The 24,696-nt window shown below is 45.1% G+C and overlaps 1 protein-coding gene across 13 annotated transcripts in view; it reads right to left on the bottom strand.

Moving 5' to 3' along the window:
* Positions 1-24,696, bottom strand: part of LOC105469966 (calsyntenin 2) — a 643,989-nt gene that overhangs the window by 89,763 nt on the left and 529,530 nt on the right. For all 13 annotated transcript variants that reach the window (XM_011721615.3, XM_024789187.2, XM_011721617.3 and 10 more), the window contains 3 exons: positions 24,053-24,238; positions 12,939-13,187; positions 5,949-6,070 (listed from right to left, as the gene is read on the bottom strand). In XM_011721615.3, coding sequence (XP_011719917.1) covers positions 5,949-6,070; positions 12,939-13,187; positions 24,053-24,238 — 557 coding nt within the window. The remainder of the gene's footprint in view (positions 1-5,948; positions 6,071-12,938; positions 13,188-24,052; positions 24,239-24,696) is intronic.

Below are 24,696 nucleotides of genomic sequence, written 5' to 3'. Positions count from 1 at the left end.
GTTTAGGACATTGGTTCCTAAGGGATACCTGGTCTTAATGAGGGCAGGGCACAGGCAGAGATGCCGAACAGAGTGGCTGCTGCATTGCAAGAAACATGCCCAACGAAGCCAAGAGCTAGTCTTTAACAGCAGAATTAGAGTGCTGACAATGCCCAATTATTTTGCTCATTCAGATGACCGGTCTGAACTGCACCGACCATTCTCCAATTAACTCCTTGGCACTTGGCTATAATAATGATTGAACTAACCTATTTGACTCCCCCATGAAGCTGAATGAGCAGATGTAAGTAAACTGACTCTGCATCATTCTAACATACTTTCTTCACCAAGAAAAAAGGATGTATTCACTTTTAGATCTTTCTAGGAGCTTTAGAATTCTATGCAAGTAGAATGGACTTGATAAGCAAAGGCTCTGGCCAGAGACAAATGTGCTCAAATCCTGGCTCTGGGGAACTCGGGCTGTGACTTATGCTCATTTATATGAGAAGGAGGAATAGCACCACCAAACCATGGGTCTGGGTTGAAGGGACCCTCTGGGTATGGTGAGGGGCTGCTGGGGACCTGAGAAGCTCCCCGCATATAGGGAGTTTAGCATTCTCTATGGGAGGTAGGGCAGGGGCAGGGAGAATTGGAAGCATTCACAAAGGTCATCTTCTTAAGAGGATCCAGACTTCTCAGACATATTATTGTGTGGCTTTCTTGTATCAGAACAGTAGCTTTTTAAATCAGTAATCTCAAACCAGAGACCAAAGAGTAAAGGTGGACTGCAGAATATTTTTTTGGCCAGATGATCTGTTTTTGTAAATAAGAATATATTAAAGTTGAGAGATTTTACACAGAAATCTGATTTCTAACTTCTGAGCAACTGGAAGCGCAGCACGAGGTCTAGATTCTTGTATAGTTTATAACTGTGTGGTGGCTAAACCTTTATTACTTTATTTTACTTTCCACTGAATCTTGCATTCACCCAGCCAGGTATTGTCACTCATCTTGATGCTTCTTCCCACTCACAATTATTAGAGTTTGGGATTCTTGCAAAAGATGCTCCCAAGGATATGTAAACTGGGTATAAACTGAGCAGGGCTGAGTTTCCCCAGGGTAGAGTTGTGTCGTTCTTCTCTCGATCCCTGATGCCTATTACAATTTCTGGCACAGAGTGGGCAATGGCCAACTGAATGAATCTGACGTTTGCATCTTGTGCTTGTTGCAATTTTTCAGAGATGCACTTTTTTCCTTATGTGAGCTGGGGGTACCTGTGCTCTTGTTGGTCAACTGAGGCTGTCATTCAAGCTGTGTCTTCCCATAAGTGGAACAGATTGTAAAACATCAGCAGATTTCCCTCCAATCACCACACCAGGTCCAAAGGGAAGATTATTAGATCGTGACTCTGAGTCAACCATATCCAAATGATATTAAAGCCAGGAGGGGCTGCAAATTAGTTAACCTTTCCTGTATGTGCTGGCAGCTGAGCGCTTTCCTCTGCTTTTGTCTGGGTTTGCACGTGACTCACTGCAGGCTCGAGGGATTTGCATTAGCGGATCATAAGTAAAAATCCCATTAAAATGACATTCTCCTCATCATTATGATGGCTTTAGTGAGATGCCCTGGATTGTCACAGGCATCTCCTGCAGCCACCTGGTAATAGATTTACTTGGCTGTCCATCCACCTTGGCCAGAGCCTGCTGAGGTGTGGGGCAGAGGGGCTGGGCTGACTAAAGCACACAGTGGCTCTGTGGAACTGCCTCTCTCAGCAGCACTCCTGAAGGGCTATGTGAAAACCATTCTCCATGCCTGGTTTCAGTGCCATGAAGAGCCGCTGTTCAAACATGTCTGTCCAGGGCTGGGATTCCTGGGGGCCTCCAACATAGCCCCTGCCACTGGCTCCATTCAATGGCCTGGCGTGAGTTACATTTGCTTAAACTTGATAAATCTGATGAATGTCATACTATAATTCCTTATATTTGCCCATCTCTAAAATTCTCAGTCTTCTCTTGAATAGTAGATGTTTCAATTATGGCCCATTCCTTTGGGGATAAAGCGTCAACTCAATCATATGATATAAAAAGCCACTTGGGATTTAATATCCACCTGCTCCCCCACAAGGGGTCCCAATACCTGTCAAAGCTTTCTCCTTCTGCCCCATGCCTGTGCCTATGCCCCGCCACACTGAGAGCTCACACGCCCTGACCCCAGCCCTCCTGCTCACTGCTCTGCCATTAGGCTGCCCTGCCCTGCACCACGGAGAACTCCACATTCCTTTCAGATGTTCCCTCCCACAGAGGACTTCCCAGGCTCTCAGCCCCAAGTGCCCTGCATGAGCTCCCACAGACTACCCCCCATCTGGCCCCAGCCTACAGTGCCTATCACATGGGATTGTAAACTGTCTGTTGATGGGTTTGTTTGACCCATTATCGTGGAAACTTCTAGAGAACAGAGACTCTTATTTTAGCTACTAATCCCAGGTACCCCGCACAGAGCCTAGAGTACAGTTTGTGCTCAGAATAAACTGCTAAATAAAGAAACAAACGAGTCCCCATCAGGCACTAGAACAGATAAAATGCTGCTGAAATTTCCAAGGTTGGCCAGGAGTTAAAATATAGACAATACATTAGACTGGCTTGAGTCCCTTCTGGCCAAGGCCAGAAAGTTCTGTAACAGTTACAAATCCACTGGTGGTAAATCTAGTAAGATCTTGAAATAAGATATCAAGATCAAAGATGAACAATGTTTGAAATCCAGGGAATTAAAAAATGGCAACACTTAAGAATTTTAAAAAGCTCAATAAAATGAGTCAAAAGATCAATTAATCACTGGGAGGTTTTCAAAGATATCTGGATTTTTCTTCCTTCCTCTCTCCCTCCCTCTTCCGCTGCCTCACCTCATCTCTCCCTTCTTTTAATCTTGACATCCATTCACTGTTACGCAAACACTTACTAGGCACCAACCATGTGCTCATGCCTATAACATGCACACAAGAGCTGGAGATGAGTAAGACACTACCCTGCCCTCCAGGAGCTCAGTGCAAAGTGAGCAGACAGGCAGGATAAACGCGTAACTACAGAACAGTGGGAATGGGGATAGAGTTCTGCCTGGAGACTGGGCAGCAGAGAAGAGAGGCAAACACCCATTGGGGGGACCCAGGATGGCTTCCTGGGGGAGGTGACCGTACTAGGTATGCACATTCTGGCCATCAAGTGATTTACACCCAAGAAACTCTGGCAAGGTTCTGTCTACACAGGAAGCTGAGTAAAGAGAAAGAGGGGTCTCTGGGTTGGTCAATATATACCACTGGATTGCTAGCATGGGAACTGATGAGTTTTCCTGCACCGTATTCACTATGGTTCCCTTCAGAGGGAGGGTAGCTGTGCAGGTGAGCTGGGGCCCTGATCATCAACCGGCAGTCTTTAAACTTTTTAAATGTTAATTTCTTTAGTAGAGGAATGCTATGGACTGAATTGTCTCTCTCCCAAATTCATATTTTGAAACCCTAACCCCCAATATATTTGGAGCTAGGACCTTTAGGTGGTAATTAAGGTTAAATGAGGTCAAAGGGTGCAGCACTATTTCAATAGGGCTGGTTCCTCATAAGAAGACAACGCACCACAGTGCTCCCTCTCTGCCATGTGAGGACATGATGAGGAGGAGGCCCTCTACAAGCCAGGAAGAGATCTCTTAACAGGAACCAAATTGGCTCCTTGATCTTGTACTTCCTAACATCTTTAACTGTGAGAAAATAACTTCCTATTGTTTAAGCCACTCAGCCTGTGGTATTTTGTCATGGTAGCCTGAGTAGACAAAGAATAGGACAGCTTGAGCAAAATGAAGATGTGACCATTTTAGAGGATTTCATCAAGACTATGAACATTTTGTATTTCAGTGATAATTCTGATATCTAAAATTTTTGTAAATTTAGAAATGCAAATTTTTAAAACTTCAAATTAGGCAGCACACCAAAGCAGGAGCTGGGCATAATGGAAAGGGCAGGTCCTACCCATGGTCTGCTGTGTGACCTTGTGCAAGCTACTGGACCTCAGTCTATAGCCACACATTAGCCACCAGGAAGGGCTGTAGCAGAGATGGAAATAATTTCCCACGTGCAGCCCGCCTTGCACAGAGCAGGCATTGACAAATGGTAGTCAATGAGATCAGGGTAGTTTGGAAGGTGTTTGGTGAATCTCAGCTCCTCCTTAAATTTACCACTTTGGGAACAGATGTTAGAACTGCTAGATTCACTATATCTTTATCTTTAGAACCAGAATTCCTTCCTCACCTATTTTTAATTTCCAAGCCTATGACTTCATTTGCCTGCATCAGTGCTCCTCAATCTCATCTTAGAAAATGCCTCAGGATATCTATAATTATCTCAACCAGTATAGCAATGTTCCTATTTTAAAAACCCTCACAATATGGAATTTATTTTAATTCACGTCAATTTGTATTATATATTTTAAAACATCCCATAAAAGCCATATGGCACTTTAGGACATAGCTGAGAGGTTGCTGAGAAATAAAATAAACAATGTCAAGATTTCGCAATTCCTGCCAGATTCAGAATTCCTAATTCAGAGGAACATATACTAATCAAGATGCCATATTTTTAGAATTAGCATACAGCAGGATGGGATTTACTGGGAGTGGATTAGGCAGTTGCCACTGGGCTCCCCTAGCAACTTTCCCGTCAGCTTGGCATCCTTAATCTTGTCACATTGCCTGGAGTTCCACCATTGAGAGATTCCTTAGAGTTAATGAATCTTTGTTTTAGAGAACATACATGTGTACTTCTATGAGGATGAAAGGTGGCAGCAATCATTTCCATCTCAGTGTGAATGAGTTCCTCCTGGAATACTTCCCAGTAACACTCTAAGATCAGCTCACTGGAGGACTGGAGACTTGGATGGAACAGAGAGAGGGTGGGGGTGGAGACATAGTAACAAGGAGGGAGAAGGGAAAGGATTATGAATCAGTCAGCCCTCAGCAAGGTGAGGCAGGTAGTGTAGTACACATAGTGGGCTTTGGACGAAGTAAAGAAGACTGGGGGTCCCAGAAGTGCTTAGCCCAGCATATGGAAGGGGCAGAATAAAACAAAATGAGGTCCTGGGGCCCCAGGGAGGAAGGATCAAAGAAAGGGCATCATTTCCTCTGCCTCATTAAGCAGCATCTATTCCTTAATCCTATTTTCTGACTGCTGGCATTCTTTCTCTTGATAATTTAAAACCCTTTTTAAAAATTAGCCCCTGGTCACTTTCAAATTTAAGCAAAGGCCAACTCTAATCTTGCTACATAGATGCTTCCTGATGGCACAGCCAACCAGAAAAGTGAGTACTACTTCCACCGTTAATCTTCACAGTCAGTCCTCAGAAACATACTTCAAAGCTTTGGAGTCACACCAGACACTTGCTTTGTCATTGAAAGTATGATGCAGTGGCTCTTGTGATCAAAAATCATGAGGCCCTGGAGTGAGTCACACATTTTTCCACTTCAGAAAAGAGCAGGCACTGCCCAAGGTGCTCTGTGTCACTGCTTACTTCAAAGTCCTCAAATCCCTGTCCTCAACCTGTGTCACCCAAAGGAGGTAGTACAGCACCAAGGGAAGACATGGAGCATTTGTGATTTAAAGATGTGCTAACAGAGATCATAACTGGGCCTGGGGATCAGGAGAACTGGCTTCCACAAGCTCGATGTGGAGCAAATGGACAAACCGCACATGACAGGCCCAGTGACCCGCAGCATCCCGGCTGGGAAGCGTGTCCCTCCCCACCTTCATCTGGCTGTAAGGAGGCAGTTTCCTTCCTGACTTTAAGATGCTGTGTGTCTCCCTAAGCTGATTTTTCCAAAATTCAGCAAGTGGTCAGGACCTTGCAATGCCTCCCCACTGCCATCACCATTGGATTGGACCGGCCACCCCTGCAGAGGCATGAGTAGCAGCAGGTGTGAGGTGAGCACCATACCTGATCCAGCTTCCAGTGGAACTCCGCGGGGCGAAAGGTGTCAGCCTGGTCGAAGTCCTTCCGCAAGAGAAAGACGAGGCGGCAGTTGTGCACATACAGGGCATAGTGATGCCGGTTCATTTCTGAAAAGCAGAAAGAAGGTTTGAGGAGTGAGAGAACCCCTGTGTCAGCCTCCACCAGAGGAGTCTTCCTGCTCCCTCACTTAGCACAGCCCAGTGGACAAAGGCATGGGCACTCCAGTCTTCTCATTTACAACTGGCTCTGATGATAGTTCTATAATGCACATGATAGAGCTCTTCCAAAGTGGAAGAGGAAGACTCAGGAAAACCCACAGCCAACCTCTTGCTGAGAAGCCATGTGAACTTTAAATACTCACCTAACTTATACTCAGATACTGCATCAGACCCAGGGTACAAATTACTTAGGTTAACAAACTTCTTGTTTGTTGGTTACAGATGTTTCTGGAGGGTTTAGGGAGCTCTGTGCCAATCACATCCGTCACTCTGTGCTCCTTTAACATACTGGTTTCTTCTAGAGTTCTGGGTTTTTATTTTATTTCATCAGATAGCAGTGACAGCAGTGACCACGGAGTATATCTTCTCTCTCTACCTAATCAATATGAAGTAGAGCTGCCTCACTTTTAGCTGCTGGGAGGAGGGAATAGGTTGATTTTCCAGCATTTAGAGATAGTTTTGTGAGTCCAACACCCCCTCCCCATACACAGGCAATTAACGGGAAGTTTTCCTCTCCTAATGTAGAAACTTCCTTTCATGCTTAGAAAATCTCGTGTCATGGATCCTGGCAGAAGAGGAAACGTTCTTTGACCAATTCTTAGCGACCTTAAACCTTACTACATTATCGAACACACCAGAAATCTACCAGGAGGAGCGTGCTCCATAATGTTGGTTGGGTGAGCAGGTGCCCATGTGTAGTGGAAAGGGCATGGGCCCTCGATTCGGTAGACTTTGGGTGGAGTTGTATCTTGGGTGATGTTGAGAGAATCATCTCACCTCACCTCTCAGAGCTTCAGTTTCCTTAACTATATCATGACATTGATGCTGGATTATCATAATGTATCCCAAGAATGGAATATTGCAATCAATTCCTGTACATCCGGTATAAACCTTGCCTATAAAGTTTGGGTGGGAGGAATCAACACCAATTACATTTCTAGGATGGGCCCTGATTGCTCTTGACCAAACAGGTTCATGAGAATCCCCCAGCACATGACTGGTTCAGGATCCATGACCATGTTCCTAGCACAGGCCATTCTCCTGGCCGCAAAGCTTCTGTCAGGAGTTGGCAAGTGGCTCCGTTCAAGCCAGTGATATGAGCACTTTTCTCAGCAGTTCTGGGAGAGAACTGCTCTTTTAGCAGAAAGCAAACAGAAGAGATACTTTCCTTCCCACTGGAAGTTGTATTATACCACTGGGAGGCTTGGAGCTGTGCAGCCATATTTGCTCATGTAAAATGGATACACTTACAGGCACAGATCTGAGAAATTGCAGAGAAAAGGAGCCCGGCCTTAGATGCACTTTACCTTGATGATGACTTCATGAACCTTCATAGCTCTGGATGTTTTCAGTTACAAGATACCCACATTCTCTGTATTAGTGTGATTTTTTGGCTATCTGATATCAGTTTGGTCTGGACTTTCCATCCCTTACAGCTGAAAGCCTCTCAATTGACACAAAGAGGAAATGTGTGGAATGCATCTGCCCAGAACAAATACTCCGTAACTGTTACTTATTAGAAGAACTATTATACTGCCTCATGACCAGGGCAACATAACAAAGTAGTGCTCCCAGGGAAGCATCACCATTCTTGAGAACACAACCAGAGGATGACAGGAAGGAGAATGGTCAGGGTCTGACTGTGGCAGGGCTGGCCTCGGCCGTTATCTGGGGGACCATTTTTAGTCTTTGGACGGGCAAAACACCCTGGACTGCTTATGGGGATTTTACTGAAGATTTCTGGTCCCCCTCATCACTGTATAACTGACTTTTCTGTGGTTTCTGTTGATAACTCTTAGGAAACATAGAAAGGAAGAATTTTTGCCTTTAGTTTTATTCGGAGTTAGGAGAAGGTGGGGCTAAGGAGGTGGAACAAGAAGAATGGATGGGCAAACCTCACTGTACTACAGCAGCTTCTAGTCTGGGAGGTTTCTTCCTCCTTCTACTCCCTTTCTCTGAATTCACAGAGTCAACTCATATGCCAGGGTACCTGGCTCATTCACTGTGTTGGTCATGTGATTTGCTCAGGAATCCATTTTATTCCTTTTCCTGTCCTTAGGAATTCTTTGTTGAATCTTTCTTCCCTTCTCTCTGTCCACGTCTCAGGTAGATCCTAAAGCCTTCTGCTCACTTTCATGAATTAGAATACTCTTGAAGGGTTTAATCCAAATCAAACATCAGTCTCTCATCCAGTTAAAACAGATGTTCCTCTTCTCCACTCAGTCTTTACCCATGGCTTGGTGGCCCACAATAGGGAAAGGATGGGGTAAGATCTTTCATTCTTCTTGTTCCACATCCTCATCCCCCAACCTCCTCCTAGCTCTAACCATGGTCAGAGGTAGGGGAATATGGATGAGAGGAAAAGAAGTATAAAGTCTCTTTAAAAAGCCAGTAGAGTTTTTCATTTCCAAAGGCTCTGCGGAGGTCTGCACATTGCCATCTTCACCTCCCCACCCTCTGTAAGGATGGCCCTGCCATAAATCTTTACATAGGAATTGATATCGTAAGTGACACACTCCTTTTCTGGGTTGCTGGGACATGTGTGCTTGCTGCAATTCCACTTTATTAGCCCTCACCTCTCCATTCCTCGTGTGAAAGATTTTCTTTCCAGTTGATCTTCCATAATTCCTCCTCAGCTTCTCCCTTCTCGCAGGACTCCCCTCCAGCACACACATCAGCTCCTGCTGCTGCGACCCCCTTCCTGGCATGCAGCCCTCTGGTTGCTAGCCTTGCACATTTCTGGATGTCCATTTGGCCCACAAGAACAAAAACACCTGTGTTCTGCCAAATTGTACCAGGGAAACCTCTCTCCCTCCGGACCCTCTCTCCTTACCCTATAATTGTGGCAGCCCCATCATTTGCTTGCCTTCAGACACCCTGGGTAAGAATCAGGGCCAAGCCTTCATGTACCCTAAACTCGACATAAGTCAGGCTTTTCCAGGACTTTCCTGGGCTCTGCTCTGACACCAGCCTGGAGCAGACTTAAGAGTGTTTACAGCTCAGCCAACTGGCAGCAAAAGTAAGGTTCTCACTTCCTTTCTACAGACGACAACCTCAATCCTTCTGAGTGGTTTTCTGGGCACCTCTGTAAGTGTGAAAATACCCCCATCCCTTTCCTAGCAGGCAGGGGGACCATCCTAGCACTCTCTACCAGGCTGACACCTCCGTCTCTCTCACCTGGTGATTACTGAACAAGGTTGGCCCCTCTCTCTTAGAAAACCCTGTAGGGCAGTGGCTAGCACTGTACGTAGCCACTGATCATTCATTGTTCTCAGTTCAAACTCAGAGACAGAAAAGAGCTGCATGCCAGGGGAAGAAGATTCCAGCAAGAGGAGCAGATGTGTGTGTTGGAGGGGATTGATTACTGTGATAAGGCAGGGGCTGAGGAGGAATCATGGAAGGTGACTGGAAAGTGCACAGTTCACGGGAGGAATGGAGAGGTAAACCCCAACAGAGGTGGGCTTAGAGGGGCACAGGGCCCCACACAGTGACCTCAAGGTAGACACACGGCTATGTGTTCACCTAACCTATTTTCTTTGCTCCTAGGTTCACAGCTAAACTCATTTCACAGCCTCCCCCAGGGGTAGGTGGGGCAATGTGACTAAGTTCTGGCAAATGGAATGTGTATTAGAAGTCAAACATGATACTTTCTGTTCTGGTCAATAAAATCCTTCTGTGTTCAGCTCTAGCCTTACTTTCTGTTCTACGGTTGAAAATGTCAGCAGCAGATGATGCAAGAATCCTTGGCTTCTGAGTGTTCCGGGCAAAGCAGAGCTCCCCTACCCTCCAGACCCACCTGAAGCTACTAGACAATGACAGGAGGTAAAACCGTGGGGAAAGAATGTTAGCTACTGAGATGTTTTTCTTGGTTGTGGTAGTGTTGTCAGTGGTCCTCTCCCTTTTTTGCAGTTAGCCTTTGCTGACTAGTCAATTCTGTTATCCAGCTATTTAGAAAATAATTTATAATGGAACAGCATTAGTAAGTTTTACTTAGTACACCAGACAGAACTTAGTGCAATCTTCATGAAGAGCAATTTGACAATTTACAGCAAAAGCTTCCTTTCCTAACATTTCTATTGTTTGAATCAGTAATTCAACTTCTGGTTGAAATAATAAGAAATGTCCAAAAGGTATACACCAGAATACTCTTTACAACATTGCTGTGTTTGCATTTAAAAGAAGACAATGTAAATATCTAATAAAAGGGGGCCAGTGACATGAAGTATGATAAATCTACATGACAGAGTTTTAAACTCCCAAATAATCCATATTTTAAAACATATTTTATCACATGGAGAAATGATGTGGAGATAATGTTATATAAAGGTAACTGATGACACAATAATATCAGATATTATAAAAATGTAAGGACATTCTACATATACACAGAAGCAAAAATAACCTTGTAATGAAATGTACTAAATGTTATCAGAAAATATCTCCTCAATGGTTAGAATTTCAGGTAATTTGTGTGTTCTCTTTTACACTTTTCTGCGTTTTTCATGTTTCCACTATAGACATACATTGCTTTATAACTTGAAAAAAAAGTAGATGTAAAAAAGCCATAAACAAGCTTTCATTTATTCCAGATTTTTTTTTTTAAATTTAGGATGGGGTATTTATAGATTTTTTTTCTTGCTGTCATAAAAGTTAGAGAAAAATCTTCACACTTTCTCTGTGCCAATCTTGAGTGTTGTTTCACACAAGGGCCCAGGCTGAACACCAGGTGCTGCTAATTTGGGGGCGCTGAACGCCTTCTCCGGGGACTGCTGTGATGGTAGTTGAGGCAGGGTTCAGCCATGGCTGCCCGTTAGGCTCCTCCACCATTCTTATTGAGCTGGGTGGGGCTCTAGCATCTACACGTTTTTACAAGTGCACTACTTTATTCGAATGAGGACCACTGGTGCAATAGCATGGGCCTGGGACTCAGGGTCAGAGGATCTAGGTCCAATCCTGTCTTTCTTGGTAATCATCTGTGTTATCCTGGGCCAATCACTCAACCTTCCATATTCCAGTTTCCTCCTTTGTAAACAGGAACATTTATATCTGTCTGACTTGCCTCCCCAGGGACTCGATATAGCTCAGAAAGGACTATAGGTGCATGGCCACTGACCCCAGCTCACACTGCTTTGTATTTGTCTGCATATTCTTAAGCTGTTGTCTCATTGGGATGCTGGCTCCTGGATTATGATAGGAGCACCTCACAGGGCACTGCACAGGCTACTGAACTGCGTCGCAAACCTCTACCTTCCTGCATGAAGGTCTCAAAGAAAAACCTGTCCTTGGCACTGACTCCTACATAGACTTGCCATATAAATAGGGAAAGCCAGGCACCTCTCGGTTTCTGTATCCAGAAAATACATTAACATTTATTATAAATATCAATTGAAACAGAGAACATGGTGTTCTTGTAGCAGTGTAATGAGGAATAAAACTGGAAATAATAATGATAATTATAGTAACAACATCAACTAAATTAATGGAACGCTGATTTATGCATGTGATGCTACTAAGTAATTTCATACTTTATTTCAAGTGTATTTCCCCTATTCTACCTATGGGGAAACTGAGGCTCAGAGAGATTAGCAGCTCCTCAAAGGTCACACCTTAAGAAGTGGTCAAGCTGAGATGGAAAATTTAGCTGTCCAACAGCAGAGGGCGAGCTTCAGCTCTTCTTCTATATTGTATTTTTACTGTTACATCTGCTGTGGTTGTTATTTATTTTGGGTGTTTTAGCAAAAGTTGTATTTGAAATGGGAAATTGTAGAATTGTAACTAAATGCAGAGTTGTACAATTTGCATAAGATCTCGGGATGTTTGTGTATGTGTGTGGGGATGGGTGGGTGTAGTGATAAGAGCATAGGTTTGGATTTAGTTGGATCTAAGCTGACATTCTAGTTCTGATACTGACTGTATAACTACTTGTGACAAGTTATTTAACCTCTAAGGAATGTTTTATCCTTAAAACTGCAAAAACAATAAGGCTTTTATAAAATAACTAATAGAGACCTGTGTTTAGAATAGTAATAGCTCACACAGATTATCACACTTCCTTTGTGCCAGGCACTGTTCTGAACACTTCATGAAGTCATTTAATCCTCATAAGAACCCTATGAGGTAGATACTACTGAAACACCCCTTTTACAGACAGGTAAAGTGAGACACGGAAAGGCTAAACAACTTGCCAAGGTTATCTAGCTAATAAGTGTTAGGGGACTTTAACTACCAAGCCGTGAACTTCTTGCACAGGCCCAGCATGCTGAAAAGCCTAACGAATGGTAGCTATCATTACTATATATGGCAGAGGTTTTCAAACTGCTATTCTCAATTAGCAGTACTTTATTCAAAAGATAGCTTTTGGAAATCTTCCTGTATATAATACAGTCAAGGTGGAGCTTGTTTGTTTGAAGTAGGAATAAGGAGGCCTCTGTCACCCGCATCTCACTTATAGCAGACCTAAAGCACTTCTGGGAATGCTGGGGTTCTGAGGAATCCAGTTTGAAAACCGCTGATTCCAGCTTTTACATTCTTTGTGTCTGTACCCCTACTTTCCCCACTTTTCTGCTCCTGCTCTACCTCAAGCCAAGCCTGGAAAATCAGCAGCCAGAAAACCAGAGACCAGAGTATATCTTGGCAGGGTTCCTCTCAGGCTCCTGCTTTTCTTCCACATCCTCCTTGGCTGTGTCCATGTCCAACCATCTGGGACAAAATGGGCAGCCGCTGGGGTAGGGGTGGAAGGGCTGGGCTAGAGACTCACCGGTTTTGTCTGAGTTGCAGAGGATGGTTTCCTTCTCGGCTCTCACACCAGGGCTGGGGCCGTGTTTCATCCACATGGTGATGGTGAACTGGTCGGTCAGGTTCTTGGGCACAATCCCATCAGGGATTTTGGCGCCCTGCCTGCCATCGAACTTGAAGATCATCTCGCTGCTGTCCACCAGCAGTCCTGCAGTCCAGTTGGTGGCAGCACTAGGGGATGGCAAGAGGTCAATGATGCCAGAGGAGGCTCCTGCAGAGGGTCGGGAAAGAAAGGACAATGGGTCATTCCTAATGGGGCGGTGTCCTCATCTGTTTTCTGCTCCTGGGTCAAGATGAACTACTCAATGTACTTACTCAGAGATGTCTGTGCCTAACCCTGAGCTATGTGACTTAGGAAAAGAAGTGCCAAATGCTATTCCAGCCCCTGAGTTACTTATGATTTTCTTGGGGAGGCATCAGTAACTTACAGACAAAGTGCTGCACGTGGCAAGATAGGATGCAAGAAAAAAGTGTTGGAGGAATTTAGAAAGTTGGAAAAACCCTGGGGACTCTTACTAGCAGGGAGGGTTCCTGGAGAAAGCCAGGATTTGATTTGGGTGGATGGATTCGCTCACACACCTATCCATCTGTTAACCTGCCAGTCATCTACTGAGCACTAACCATGTGCCAAGACTCCTGCTAGGTGCTGGCTCTACGAAGGTCGGTCAGACACAGTCCCTGACATAGAGGAGCTCAGAGCCAGCAAGCTGACAAAATGTGATCAGGGCTGTGATTGGGAAAAATTCTATATCCTGATCCCAAGAGAAGGAGCATGAGCCACTCATTACACTTTTTTACAAATATGTATTGAGGCCAAATGATGCAGTGGTTGAGAACACAAGTTTTGAAGTCAGCAGAACTTGAATTTGACACCTGGCAGCAAAATTTGCTAGCTTCGTGACTATGAGCAAATCAGTTGACCTTTGTGACTCTGTTTCCTCTTCCCAGTGAGTTGTGAGGGTTGAATGAGATAATGCATCAGGCAGTAGCATGCGCACTGCATGGCGAAGGTTCACTCGGTGTTAGCTATCACGTTATCATTGTCATTATTATTTCTGCTGCTACTATAATAGTACTCAGGTTAAGGCACGAAGACTTCGTCTGAGGCAGCAGGAGTGGGGCAGGTTTATTTTAGAAGAATCACCAACTTTGTGGAGGGCGGGGCTGAGGTGAGAGGCGACAACTGGCCTGCCAGAGAAGACTGGATTGTCCTGCTGGGTGGGTCTGGGGCTTCTGCTGACTCTCCACAGAGGCTCAAATACAGAATTCTTTCCATCCTTCTGTTCCATACACAAACAGGGCTCAGGCGCTAGGGGAAAGAGGGCCAGGAACTTGCAGTCATTTTCAAATAATAAGAGTCAGGGAGTCTAAAGTGTGACCTGTGTTGGACGGGTAGGGGCATGGGGGCTCTTTCCTGGTATGGCACTGACCAGTCAGTCATAAACTCTGACGGGTTTAGTGGACAGTGGTTGTGTGTATTACCTGCCAATTGCCCAGGCTTTGGATTTTTGACTTTTGTATATCAGAGCCTCATCTTACCTAGGGTATGGGTTCCAAAGACAGCCATTACAAAAAAAAAAAAAATCTCCTACCATTAAAATGACCCTTTGAAGATTCCTCAAGGAAGGTGCCATGTTGGAAATCAGTCTACTTGTTTGAAAATGTTCAACTCAGCCAGTTTTCCCTCAGTCTGTGGAGGAGATCATCAGGTCTATATCCATTGGCTAGCAACAGAAGGTTATGCTATGTGAAGAGCATGTATCCTTAGAGCCCAGATGCTCTGCTTATCACCATGACAGGTTCACTCTGGGAGAGGCTTCTGGAACTGTGGTGTCTGTGAAGGTGGAGATTAAAATCTCCCAATTCATGCTCATGCTGTAGCTTGTATTTATCAAAGGGAAGTGTGGGCAGAGTTGACAGTATTATTTACATGAGTATTTCCTAGATATTTTGCCTGTTACTGCACCTGACATATAGTAGGCCCTCAGTTAATATTTATAATTGCCTTTTCTCCCACTCAGGGCTCTCTCACAAGATGCTCCTGGAAATTCACCCAATGCTGAGGTGGGCCCCTCCAGCCCCTTGTCCACGCCCCACGCCTCTCCTCACACTTACCTGTTCTCATCCCCTGTTGCTAACTCCTTAATTGATATCCATGTTACTTATGTGATAAACTAATTTATACAAATGTTTTAATGGCCAATAAAATTTTGCTGTCCTTTAATACCACCCTCCACAGATATTTCTAAGAAAGACATCTATCAAGGTGGTAGCAGAGAGAGATTTGTGAGTGGTTTGGAAGTAGGAGATACATGGTTTTTTTGGGGAAAGTGCATTTTCCTAGTGCCCCTGTAATAACACAACATGGCAATAGCTTCTTTGACCTATTAAGTTGAGTCTGATACCAAAACTTGTCCAGTGTGAAGACAGCTGGTGACAGGGGTACACACAGAGTGTGTTGGTTCCTGAAACCTGGGGTGGCCAGAGAGATGCAGGCTGAGCACTCAGGGCTTCTGACTTCTAGCTCAAGCCAATGGGACTAACATGATCTAGCAGGGCCCGGTGCAGAGATGTGTGTGTGGTGGCTGCAGAGGCCAGCTTTGCCACCATGTGGAGCAGCTGGGCCTCCACATAGGGGAAGCAGGGTGGGGTCTAGCAGGGCTTGAAACTCCACCACCAGAGGGTCCTTTTTTGGCTAAGGACATTGCTGTTCCTATAGTGTTCACACTTCAGTTAATACCTTAGACTAGTGAAGAAATCGATGGTGAATTTCCTTCCAAACAGGTTTGGATATATAGAGAGATGTACACAGCAGAGAGGACCATGCATGGGGTCATGGGGGATGACATCAAGGGAAGATTGGTAGACAAAATTGGTTATAAAATAACCCAGTGCTGGTCAGGGTTATTCTATAGATATATCCAATATTTACACAACTATTTTATTTTATTTTATTTTATTTTATTTATTTTTGAGACAGAGTCTCACTCTCTCACCCAGGCTGGAGTGCAGTGGCGCGATCTTGGCTCACTGCAACCTCTGTCTCCCAGGTTCAAATGATTCTCCTGCCTCAGCCTCCTGAATAGCTGGGATTACAGGCATGCACCACTATGCCTAATTTTTGTATTTTAAGAAGAGATGGGGTTTCACCATGTTGGCCAGGTTGGTCTCGAACTCCTGACCTCAGGTGATCTGCCCGCCTCGGCCTTCCAAAATGCTGGGATTACAGGCGTGAGCCACTGCACCCGGCCTACGTAACCTTATTTTTTATAGTTACAGAACTTTATTGTTTTCCTATGAAGTCTTACTAGGCACAAAATGAGTAGCAGGCCTGAATTAAGAGCCTTACATGTGTTTTCTTAGTTACTCTTCTGTGCGGTGAATATTGTTAAGATTCCAGGTTACAGATAAAGAGCCCTAGGCAGACCGAGTCCAGGATGGCAACCAGCTAGCAAGTGGACCCATCACCAGGACCTCCCAGCTCCAAAGCCCATGCTCCCCATTGCACCTCCTCAGTGGACCTGGAGGGAGATCTTGTAACCTTCTACTTATTTTGCAACCACAGAAACTGAGGCCCAGAGAGGGGAGACGACTGGACCGAAATCAAAGTCACAGCTAGCTAGAAGCAGGCCCAGCTCTCAGACACCCAGTTAGTGTTCTTTCTACCACACACCCAGTGTTTAGGGGGCCAATCATACGACCTGCCAAACACAGCCTAGTCACATGGGACTCCACTTCCCTACACAGGCCACTGCTCTGACAGAGGGGCACATTGAGGACATACGCCCTGGCAAAGCCATAACGTGGGGCTTTTTGTCTTCCCCGCTGAGTGGGAGCGGCAGGCCACTTTCCTTAACCCGCAGATGTTGCCTGCCAGAAACCATCAAGCTGCATTTAACCAGATGGTGCAGACTTCCACAAACTTAACAGATTGTATTTCATTTTTTGGTACACTTAAACAAACAGAGAAGATTTATTTTCTCCACGGTTTTTCTGTCTCTCTTCTCCCCAGGGATCCCTTGGGAAGGCAGTGGGTAAACAGAATGCATCACTTACAGTGATGATGCAGCACTGTCTACACATCAGGGTGTATTTAAGATGCTCCTTTGGAATCCTCCGCAAAGGTCCCTGGTGACCCCAGGCTGCTGAGGATTCACACTGGTCTTGTATACAGCAGCTGCAGCTTGAGTACTGGGGATTGAAACCAGGGATGAGGTCCAATTTGACGTCCCTGGGCCCTAGCAGGATGGGGAAGCCACTCAGAGCCAGAAAATAGAAAATACACACAACGAATGAGGCAGATTTCAGGGCATACTGTGGTACAAAAGCCCAAATGGGGTCTAGGGATGGCAGTCACTGTCTGACCTTATTAACTGATGAATTTGCATTCTTCTCTGGATGGCCTTGGTGAGCCCAGAGGGTCCTTAGCGCTTCAAGGAGCCTGTGGCAAGAGTGACTGACATGGGGCCACCAGTTGTGCCTCCTCAGGATCCACCCCTAGGCATGGGAAAGGGCAGGGATAAGTGGGGAATCTCAGGGAGAGGATCCAGTATAATCAAGGACACAGGCCTCACTCTGTAAGATATTCTCACAATTGGCAATATCAACTCCATATTATGCCAATAGATGTTTATGTAATGTCTAAGTTATGCCAGGCACTGCCATGAGGATGCAGCCATGAACCCAACAGAAGTAGTTCTACCTCGAGGGATGCAATGAAAGTCTTTTATTTTCTGAAGGAAGAAGCTCAGTGGGTGGAGGAGTTCAGTGATGCAGAATCTCAGGGGAAGCGAGGGAGGCCCTCTTGACAAGTGCTGTATCGACTGCTGGGACTTTGTGGTGGTAGAATGTATTCTATTCACAACACAAATCTCTGACCCACTGATATCAGCTTGGCCATGAGACTTGCTCCAATGGATGAAATACGTGTGCATGTGACATGTGTCATATCAGAGCAGAAGCCTTAAGAGCCCGTCTGTGGTTCACCATGCATCTTTTCCATCTACCAGGAAATCAACAATGTTTTAGATCAAAGCTGTTCCATTTTCCTGGATCCTGGTGGGGAGCTAACATGGTGCAGAGCCACAGCCAATCCAAGAACACGTGGTAAAAATGTTAAATAAACCTTTGTTATTTTAAGACAGTGAAACTTGGCAGTCAGTTGTTAACCTGTCTTACCCTGACTGATAATCCACATCAGTGATTGTCATTGGCAGTTAAAATTCCCATTTCTCTATCCGTATACCTTAAGCATAGGCACGGAGGACTTTCTGATGTCCTTTCAGGAGTTCACATGCTATTGATCCCACAATGAAACTATCATTTCGCTTCTAGAATCCTAGAAATCCTAGAAAATCCTAGAAAAGATTTCGCTTCTAAAATCCTAGAAAATTCCAAGGCCCTGGAATCAGAAACTTGGATTGCTAGGTGAAGCAAACTAGGTTTTGCTTCATCTGTGTGGTTGGCCAGGATCCTGAGTGAGAGCCATGGATACCTGGTTGCTTTCCAGCTTGGTATGTATTTGCCACTGCAGGCAAAATCCTCCCCCCAACATAGTGGGCCATGTTGAATCGTAGTTGCTTAAATGCCCTGCAAGAAATAAGCATAAGAAAGAAGCCCACTGCTCACTGTCAGCATCCACGAGTCAGTGTGTGCAGCCCTTTGCTGTTGTATGAGTGGGGATCTAATCAGACTTCCAACAGGTGTTCACCTATTTTGCTTAAAGCAAAAGGCCCACTTCACCTCTCTGAGAATGGAGGCACTGGCTATGACTAGGAGACTGACACTGTCATGCTGGGAAGCTCCAGCTCTTTAGCAACGTCTTAGAGAAATCCATCATGGCTTCCTGTAGTTGGGCTATTATGAGTGTATGAAAACCTCTGATGGTGGTTATTAGTGAGAACAAGTTCTGCTGAGATGCAAGGTGCACTAGAGAACCATGGACTTTTATAGCTACTAAAAAATTGCATTGTAATTTTCTTATCATGTCTGTCTTCTCCAGAAGGCTGAATTGTTTTTATATGTTAAAAACATTTAAAAAGACACATAACAATTGTACATATTTATGGGGTACAATGCATTATTTAGATGCATGTATACCTTGGGTAATAATCAATTCAGGATAATTAGCAAATCCACCACTCAAATATTTATCACTTCTTTGGGGGTGAGAATATTCAAACTCCTTTCTTCTACCTATTTTGAAATATACAATACAGTATTATTAACAATAGTTGCCCTACTGTGAAATACAACATTAGAACTACATGGTCTTTTAATCTCTACATTATTTTAAGAGTTGGCACGGCATCTGAATACTCAACAGATATTTGTTGAATTAATAAATTTGTGCAGGAATGAATGAATGAGCGAGCCCTCTACAAAAGTCTCCTGGGCTCACAAGTATATAAATCCTGAGAACAACTTAGGGTCTGGTCATGTGCACTGCTCTGACACATGAACCATGTGATTTTTGCAGTACACTCTCACTCTATGTTCTTTTGTTCAACAGGACCTGCCCTCAGCGTTCTTCACTCCACCCAACACAGCTGACCCACACATCATGTACAGGAGGTACTGGCCAGCAGCCAGGAGTCCTGTGGTCCCTATGAGGAACCACCAAGGTTCCTGGCCTCAGTGCCACCAAGGGCATATGCACCACTGACTACTTTTCTAGTTTCTGTAATATGTAGTGATGTAGGGCCATCAAAGTGGACCTTTTCTTGGGCTGTTGTTAATGTCAAATTTAATTTGGCCAAGAGGTCTCACTGAGGGCTTCTCTGTCATCTCATACTCAAGATAGTTCCGTGACACGCATCTCTGGAAAGTCTGGTGCCTAGATGGCAGGGTCCTTCATGGGGATCTATGAATTCAGAGGAAGTGATAAGCAGTTGGCCCTGCTTCTCTAAGAAGCCTGGCTTCAGGTAGAGCAAAGGAAGGTGGGGGCCACTTGAGTTACATCTGACCCCACAAGCTAAAGGGGACACAGAGGTTCAGGGGACCTCCATTTTTTTTGTCCAAAGCAGAATGGCAGTGTCTCCATGCATAAATCCATGAAGCAATATGCCTGACATCCAATGCTTCCCTAGGCCCAAAGAGGCATTTCAAGTGCTTCTGCATCTACTCAAGTACCTCCTGACAGCAGGCTTGACACCAGCTATTGTCCAACTCCCACTTAAACCAGATTCCCTCGCTGCTCCTGATGGGGCCTACATTGCAGGAGGAGGAAGCAGGTGGGCAACGTCCAGATTTCCATGATGACCCTCTGAGGAGATATCCATGGCTAGGTTACTGCATGACTACAGCTTCACAGAGGAGACTCCAGAACTCAAACTACCAAGGTAGCTCCATAGACTGACTCCTGGTGTGCATAGAGGGCAGGCAAATGCTGACTGGAGGGAAGGGTTTGGAGAGGTGAAGGGGAGAGAGAACATCCTAGTGAGAGGAGAATGTGAGTGAAGGCTTATGGATGAGAAGGAACCAGGCAGAGGGACCAAAACAGGTGCCCTGACCAAGCAGAGGCAGAACATCAGGGCAAAATGTGCTGCAGTAATGGATCAGCAGGTGGAGGCTGATCTTTGGGAGGGTCGAGAATCAGGCTAGAATGTGGTGCCCACACCTGGGTGTACCACAGGCAACTGCCGCCGTTGTCCCTTAGATCTGCCCTTGATCCTGGATACCTAGCTCCGGTTGGCAGCGCCCTCATTCAGTTAGACACTCACACAAGAACCTTTTTAGACTCCTCTCTTACTCCTGACAACTAATCAATCATTGAATCTTGCTGATTTTGTCTCCAAAGTCTGTCTTAAATTCCTCCTTCCTGCCACTCCCCTGGTTCAGAACTCATTATCTCTTGCTTAGACCATGGCTCCAATACCCTAATTGGTCTCCCTGTTTCCATCCAAAGTCAATAAAGATTTGTAGGATGAAAAATGCATGAATACTGAGGCTTAGATGGTCATGGCAGCTCCCCAGTTGGGAAGCCCAGCAAGAAGCTTGTCTACCATCCACTGGAGACACACAGAAACTTGTCTCTGGAACCGAAAGTACCCTACAGGAGTCAGGTATTACAACCCAGCTTCCATTGTAGAAGTGATCCAGCCTACATTTCCCTTACGGGTGGAGAGAACATGAGTCCCTACATGGAAGCTGACCCCAGGATAGGATTTGCATCTGGGCCTCACTTATTTGCTTTTACCCTTTTTATCTGAGCTCTCCTCCAGTGCAGTTCAAAAGCCAGGCTTCTAATGTAGAGGCAGGACTGAGCCTGCTCAGCAGGGTTATTGGGACAGGATTCTCATAGGTGTGGGGGGCAGTGCTATGGAGAGAAGCACAGACTTCTGTCCTTCAAAGGGCAGCTCCCAGCACCAAATAAGGCCGCGTCTTGGGGGAAACTGCCTTGCTGGATGAATTCACCTGTCCTGCCAGGCGATGTTGGCAGCACAGATAGAATGAACTGTGTTAACATATGAGATGCAATTTTGTTCGAAAATTTGTTCCTTCAGGAAATCCTTATCACACTCCCTATCTCCCCATCTCTCTCCAGCAACATTCAAAATCAAATCACAAGTGCATGCCCTTGGGCTCATCTGATCTTTAACAAGCTGATCCCATCATCTCTTCTAACCTGGAGGAGTTTAGGAAATGAGGCTAACCCACAGTGGCCTGGGGTTGAGTTGACTTATAATTCAGGTGCATGGGGAGGAAAATGGGGTATTCCTTCAAACTCAGATGTCATCTTAGGTGGCTTCTCTGCCACAGAATGGAGGAGAGGACTGGAGGCAGTTTTCTGCCTTACAAACATTTTTGCAAGAGCTGTATGGAACACTGAAGTTGTGGTGATTTTTCCGATCTACTGCATCATTCTGGAGGGGTGTGCAGTCCCATAGGCCTTCCCTGCCAGCCAGGTGACATGAAAAATGGAACATGACAATATCAACCTGGGTTTATTTCACATTCAGTTCTAAATATTTCTACTTGGTTCCTTGGGTTAGAACAGCGTGGGTGAAGGGGTGTGTGTGCTTGTGTGTGTGTATGTGTGTATATGTGCAGATGTGTGTGTGTGTGTGTGTGTGTGTGTGTGTGTGTGTGTGTGTGAAAGTTGAGGGAGAAAAACTGCCCCAAAGATAGTAGTGAAGAGGACCACCTTGGGGCAGGCTAGACTGTGCATTCGCAGCCTCCCTTTCTTTTGGAGGAGATGCAGTTACCTCCAAATACAAGCCCAGTGTAAGAGTAAGCCCTTTCCTAAGCTCCCAAACATGGCTGGAGAGTCCAGTGTGAGTTCCTGAGTATTTTGGAAGAGAGTAAGGAAGAAATGAACTATGTGCAAGAGTAGGAGCGAAGGAGGCCCATCAACATGTCAACAGTCTGAGTTACAAAGCACATGAGGTGCTTCTCGCCTTATGAGATGCACATTTTCTCATTCCACAGACTCACTTGAGAGATTTACATTCTAGCTCCAGAGGCCTGGATGGATAGCCTTAGTGAATACTGAACTAAAACACCCATCATTCAGACAGACTTACTTGCAATTCCTGGCTTTGTTGCTTTCTATCGTGTGACCTTAGACAGGTCATTTTCACTCTCTGGGCCTCAAATTTTTCATCTCTAAAATGGGATGGGTGACCTCCTCATGGTGAAGACAGGAGAACTAAATAAAGTAATGCATGTGAAGAGGCTGGCAGGGCATGCACAGCAGGTGCCCAGTGAAGCTGGCTTTCCTCCATATCCACCTTTCAGAGCACCCCTCCATCAGTTTTGCTTCCTAACTCCTGGCCTGCCTTTCTTGGGGTGCCATCTCACAGCCAAATGACAACAAGCCCTCTCTGTCTGTCACAAGTGAGTATCTTCCTTTGTCCACCTTCATCCTCATCCCAAGCTCTTCTCTGCAGTGGGCAGCCAGACTCAGCTTCATGGGCATGTGATCTTGTTACCCAGGGCAATGACTACATGACAGAGCTGAATTTCTACCCTGTCCTAACTTTGCTTATCTTTAACACACAGAATGCCTGTGATAAAAAGTTCCCTTTGCAACCAGACCAGCTGAGACTGGTACATAGAACCAAGATAGTTGACCAAAGGACTTCAAAAAGACCTCAGGCTTCATGATAATCTTATTTCCATGCTAAATGATACTCCCTCCAGCACCATGACAAATGACAATTGCCACGACAATGACTGGAAGAAGCCTTAAAAGGACTAAAAGGGAGGCAGTACTACTGGTTCCAGGAGGTTCACCACCCATTTCTGGAAAAGACATGAATATTCTTTCCTTTGCTTTTCATATCAAGTCCTTCATTAGAGAAATCCTGTCTCTTAAGCCCCTCACCCTCACTTGTTGAGAAGTTGATGGTGAGCCATGCTCCTGCTTCTCAATTCCATGGCCACTGAATAAAGCCTGCACTGCTTGACATTCACTTTTGTTTTTGTGTACTGGCTTTGTGATACTGAGTACGGAAAGACCCCATCCTTGGCAAGACCAGCTTTGTCAATAACAACCTGAGTAGTCACATAGGGTCCAATGCTTAGTTGTGTATCCTTGGTTTAATGCTTTGCTGTCTCTGTTTTAAAACTCTTGTTAATTTTTGAAAAAGAGCCCCAAATTTTCATTTGCATTGGGCCCCACAAATTATATAGCTGGCGCTTTGGGGAGGAGACCAATCTCTTTCCAGGTGACTGACACTACTAACTCTTCGTACTGGGTCTGGTCTGGTAGCTTCTTCTAAACCAGTGGGGCAGAAAGGAACTCGTGTTTCTTTGGGCCCTGCCCTAGGTATTCTTGAAAGTATTGTGCCATTTAATCCCTGTTTTACCAAAGAAGAGCAAAGGCTTTGCCTTTCCATGTCACTTGCCCAAAGTCACATAACTAATAAACGGAGTCTGAGTCAGGAGTCTAGTGCCAAAAGCTGGGCCTTCCAACCCGTCTGCCACAAGTAAACTTAAAATCCATCCAGGAGTTACACATATCGGTGCAGGAAGGGAGGGCTGACTCTTCCCTGAGATAATAAGATATGCTTTTTTTGGTATACATCATTTAAAAGCAATTAATTTAAAAAATCCCCAGAGGGAAAAACCTACCACATAACTTCTGAAGGGATTTCTCAGAGTAGGTCTCCCGATCACAACCCTTCCCAATGTAATTAGTCTGCAGCTCCGCGACGATCTGGAGGGAAGACACGGCTCCATCGCACATCTCCAGGTGGATGCTGGGGAACAGGGCCATGCTCCCGGAGCCAGGCTGGTACTCAATCCTTTTGGTCCAGTCTAAACAAACAAGGAAAGGACGAAAAGTGAATCAGGTGCAGTCAGTTCTGCTGGAACATTTCTTTTAGAAGTGTGAATTTGTTCCAATGAATTATTTGCCCTAACACATATATTAGATATTAGGGAACAGTCTGAGAATAATGGCAGTTTTACATTTGCTTATGCAAGGCTTCCTCCCTGAGAAATACTAGGCAAATGCAGAAAACTGCACCCAGCTGCACTGAGCCACGTAGGAACACACAAAACATGCGCAGGCACACGCACACTCACATGAGCACACACACACACACACACACCTTCAAACATATACCAGCTACTCAGTTCACCAGTGTCGTGAACCACACCTGTCCATGGCTGCAGTCACAACTCTTCATTCATTTCCCAGATACTCCTTCAAGGACTTCACAACAACACACCAGAGGCAACCCCCACCATCCCCAACCTTTGCTTTAATATCT

The sequence above is a fragment of the Macaca nemestrina genome, chromosome 2 (assembly GCF_043159975.1).
Source record: "Macaca nemestrina isolate mMacNem1 chromosome 2, mMacNem.hap1, whole genome shotgun sequence".
NCBI lineage: Eukaryota > Metazoa > Chordata > Mammalia > Primates > Cercopithecidae > Macaca > Macaca nemestrina.
The sequence above is the reverse complement of the archived record's forward strand: the minus strand, read 5'-3'. Positions and strand labels throughout refer to the sequence as shown.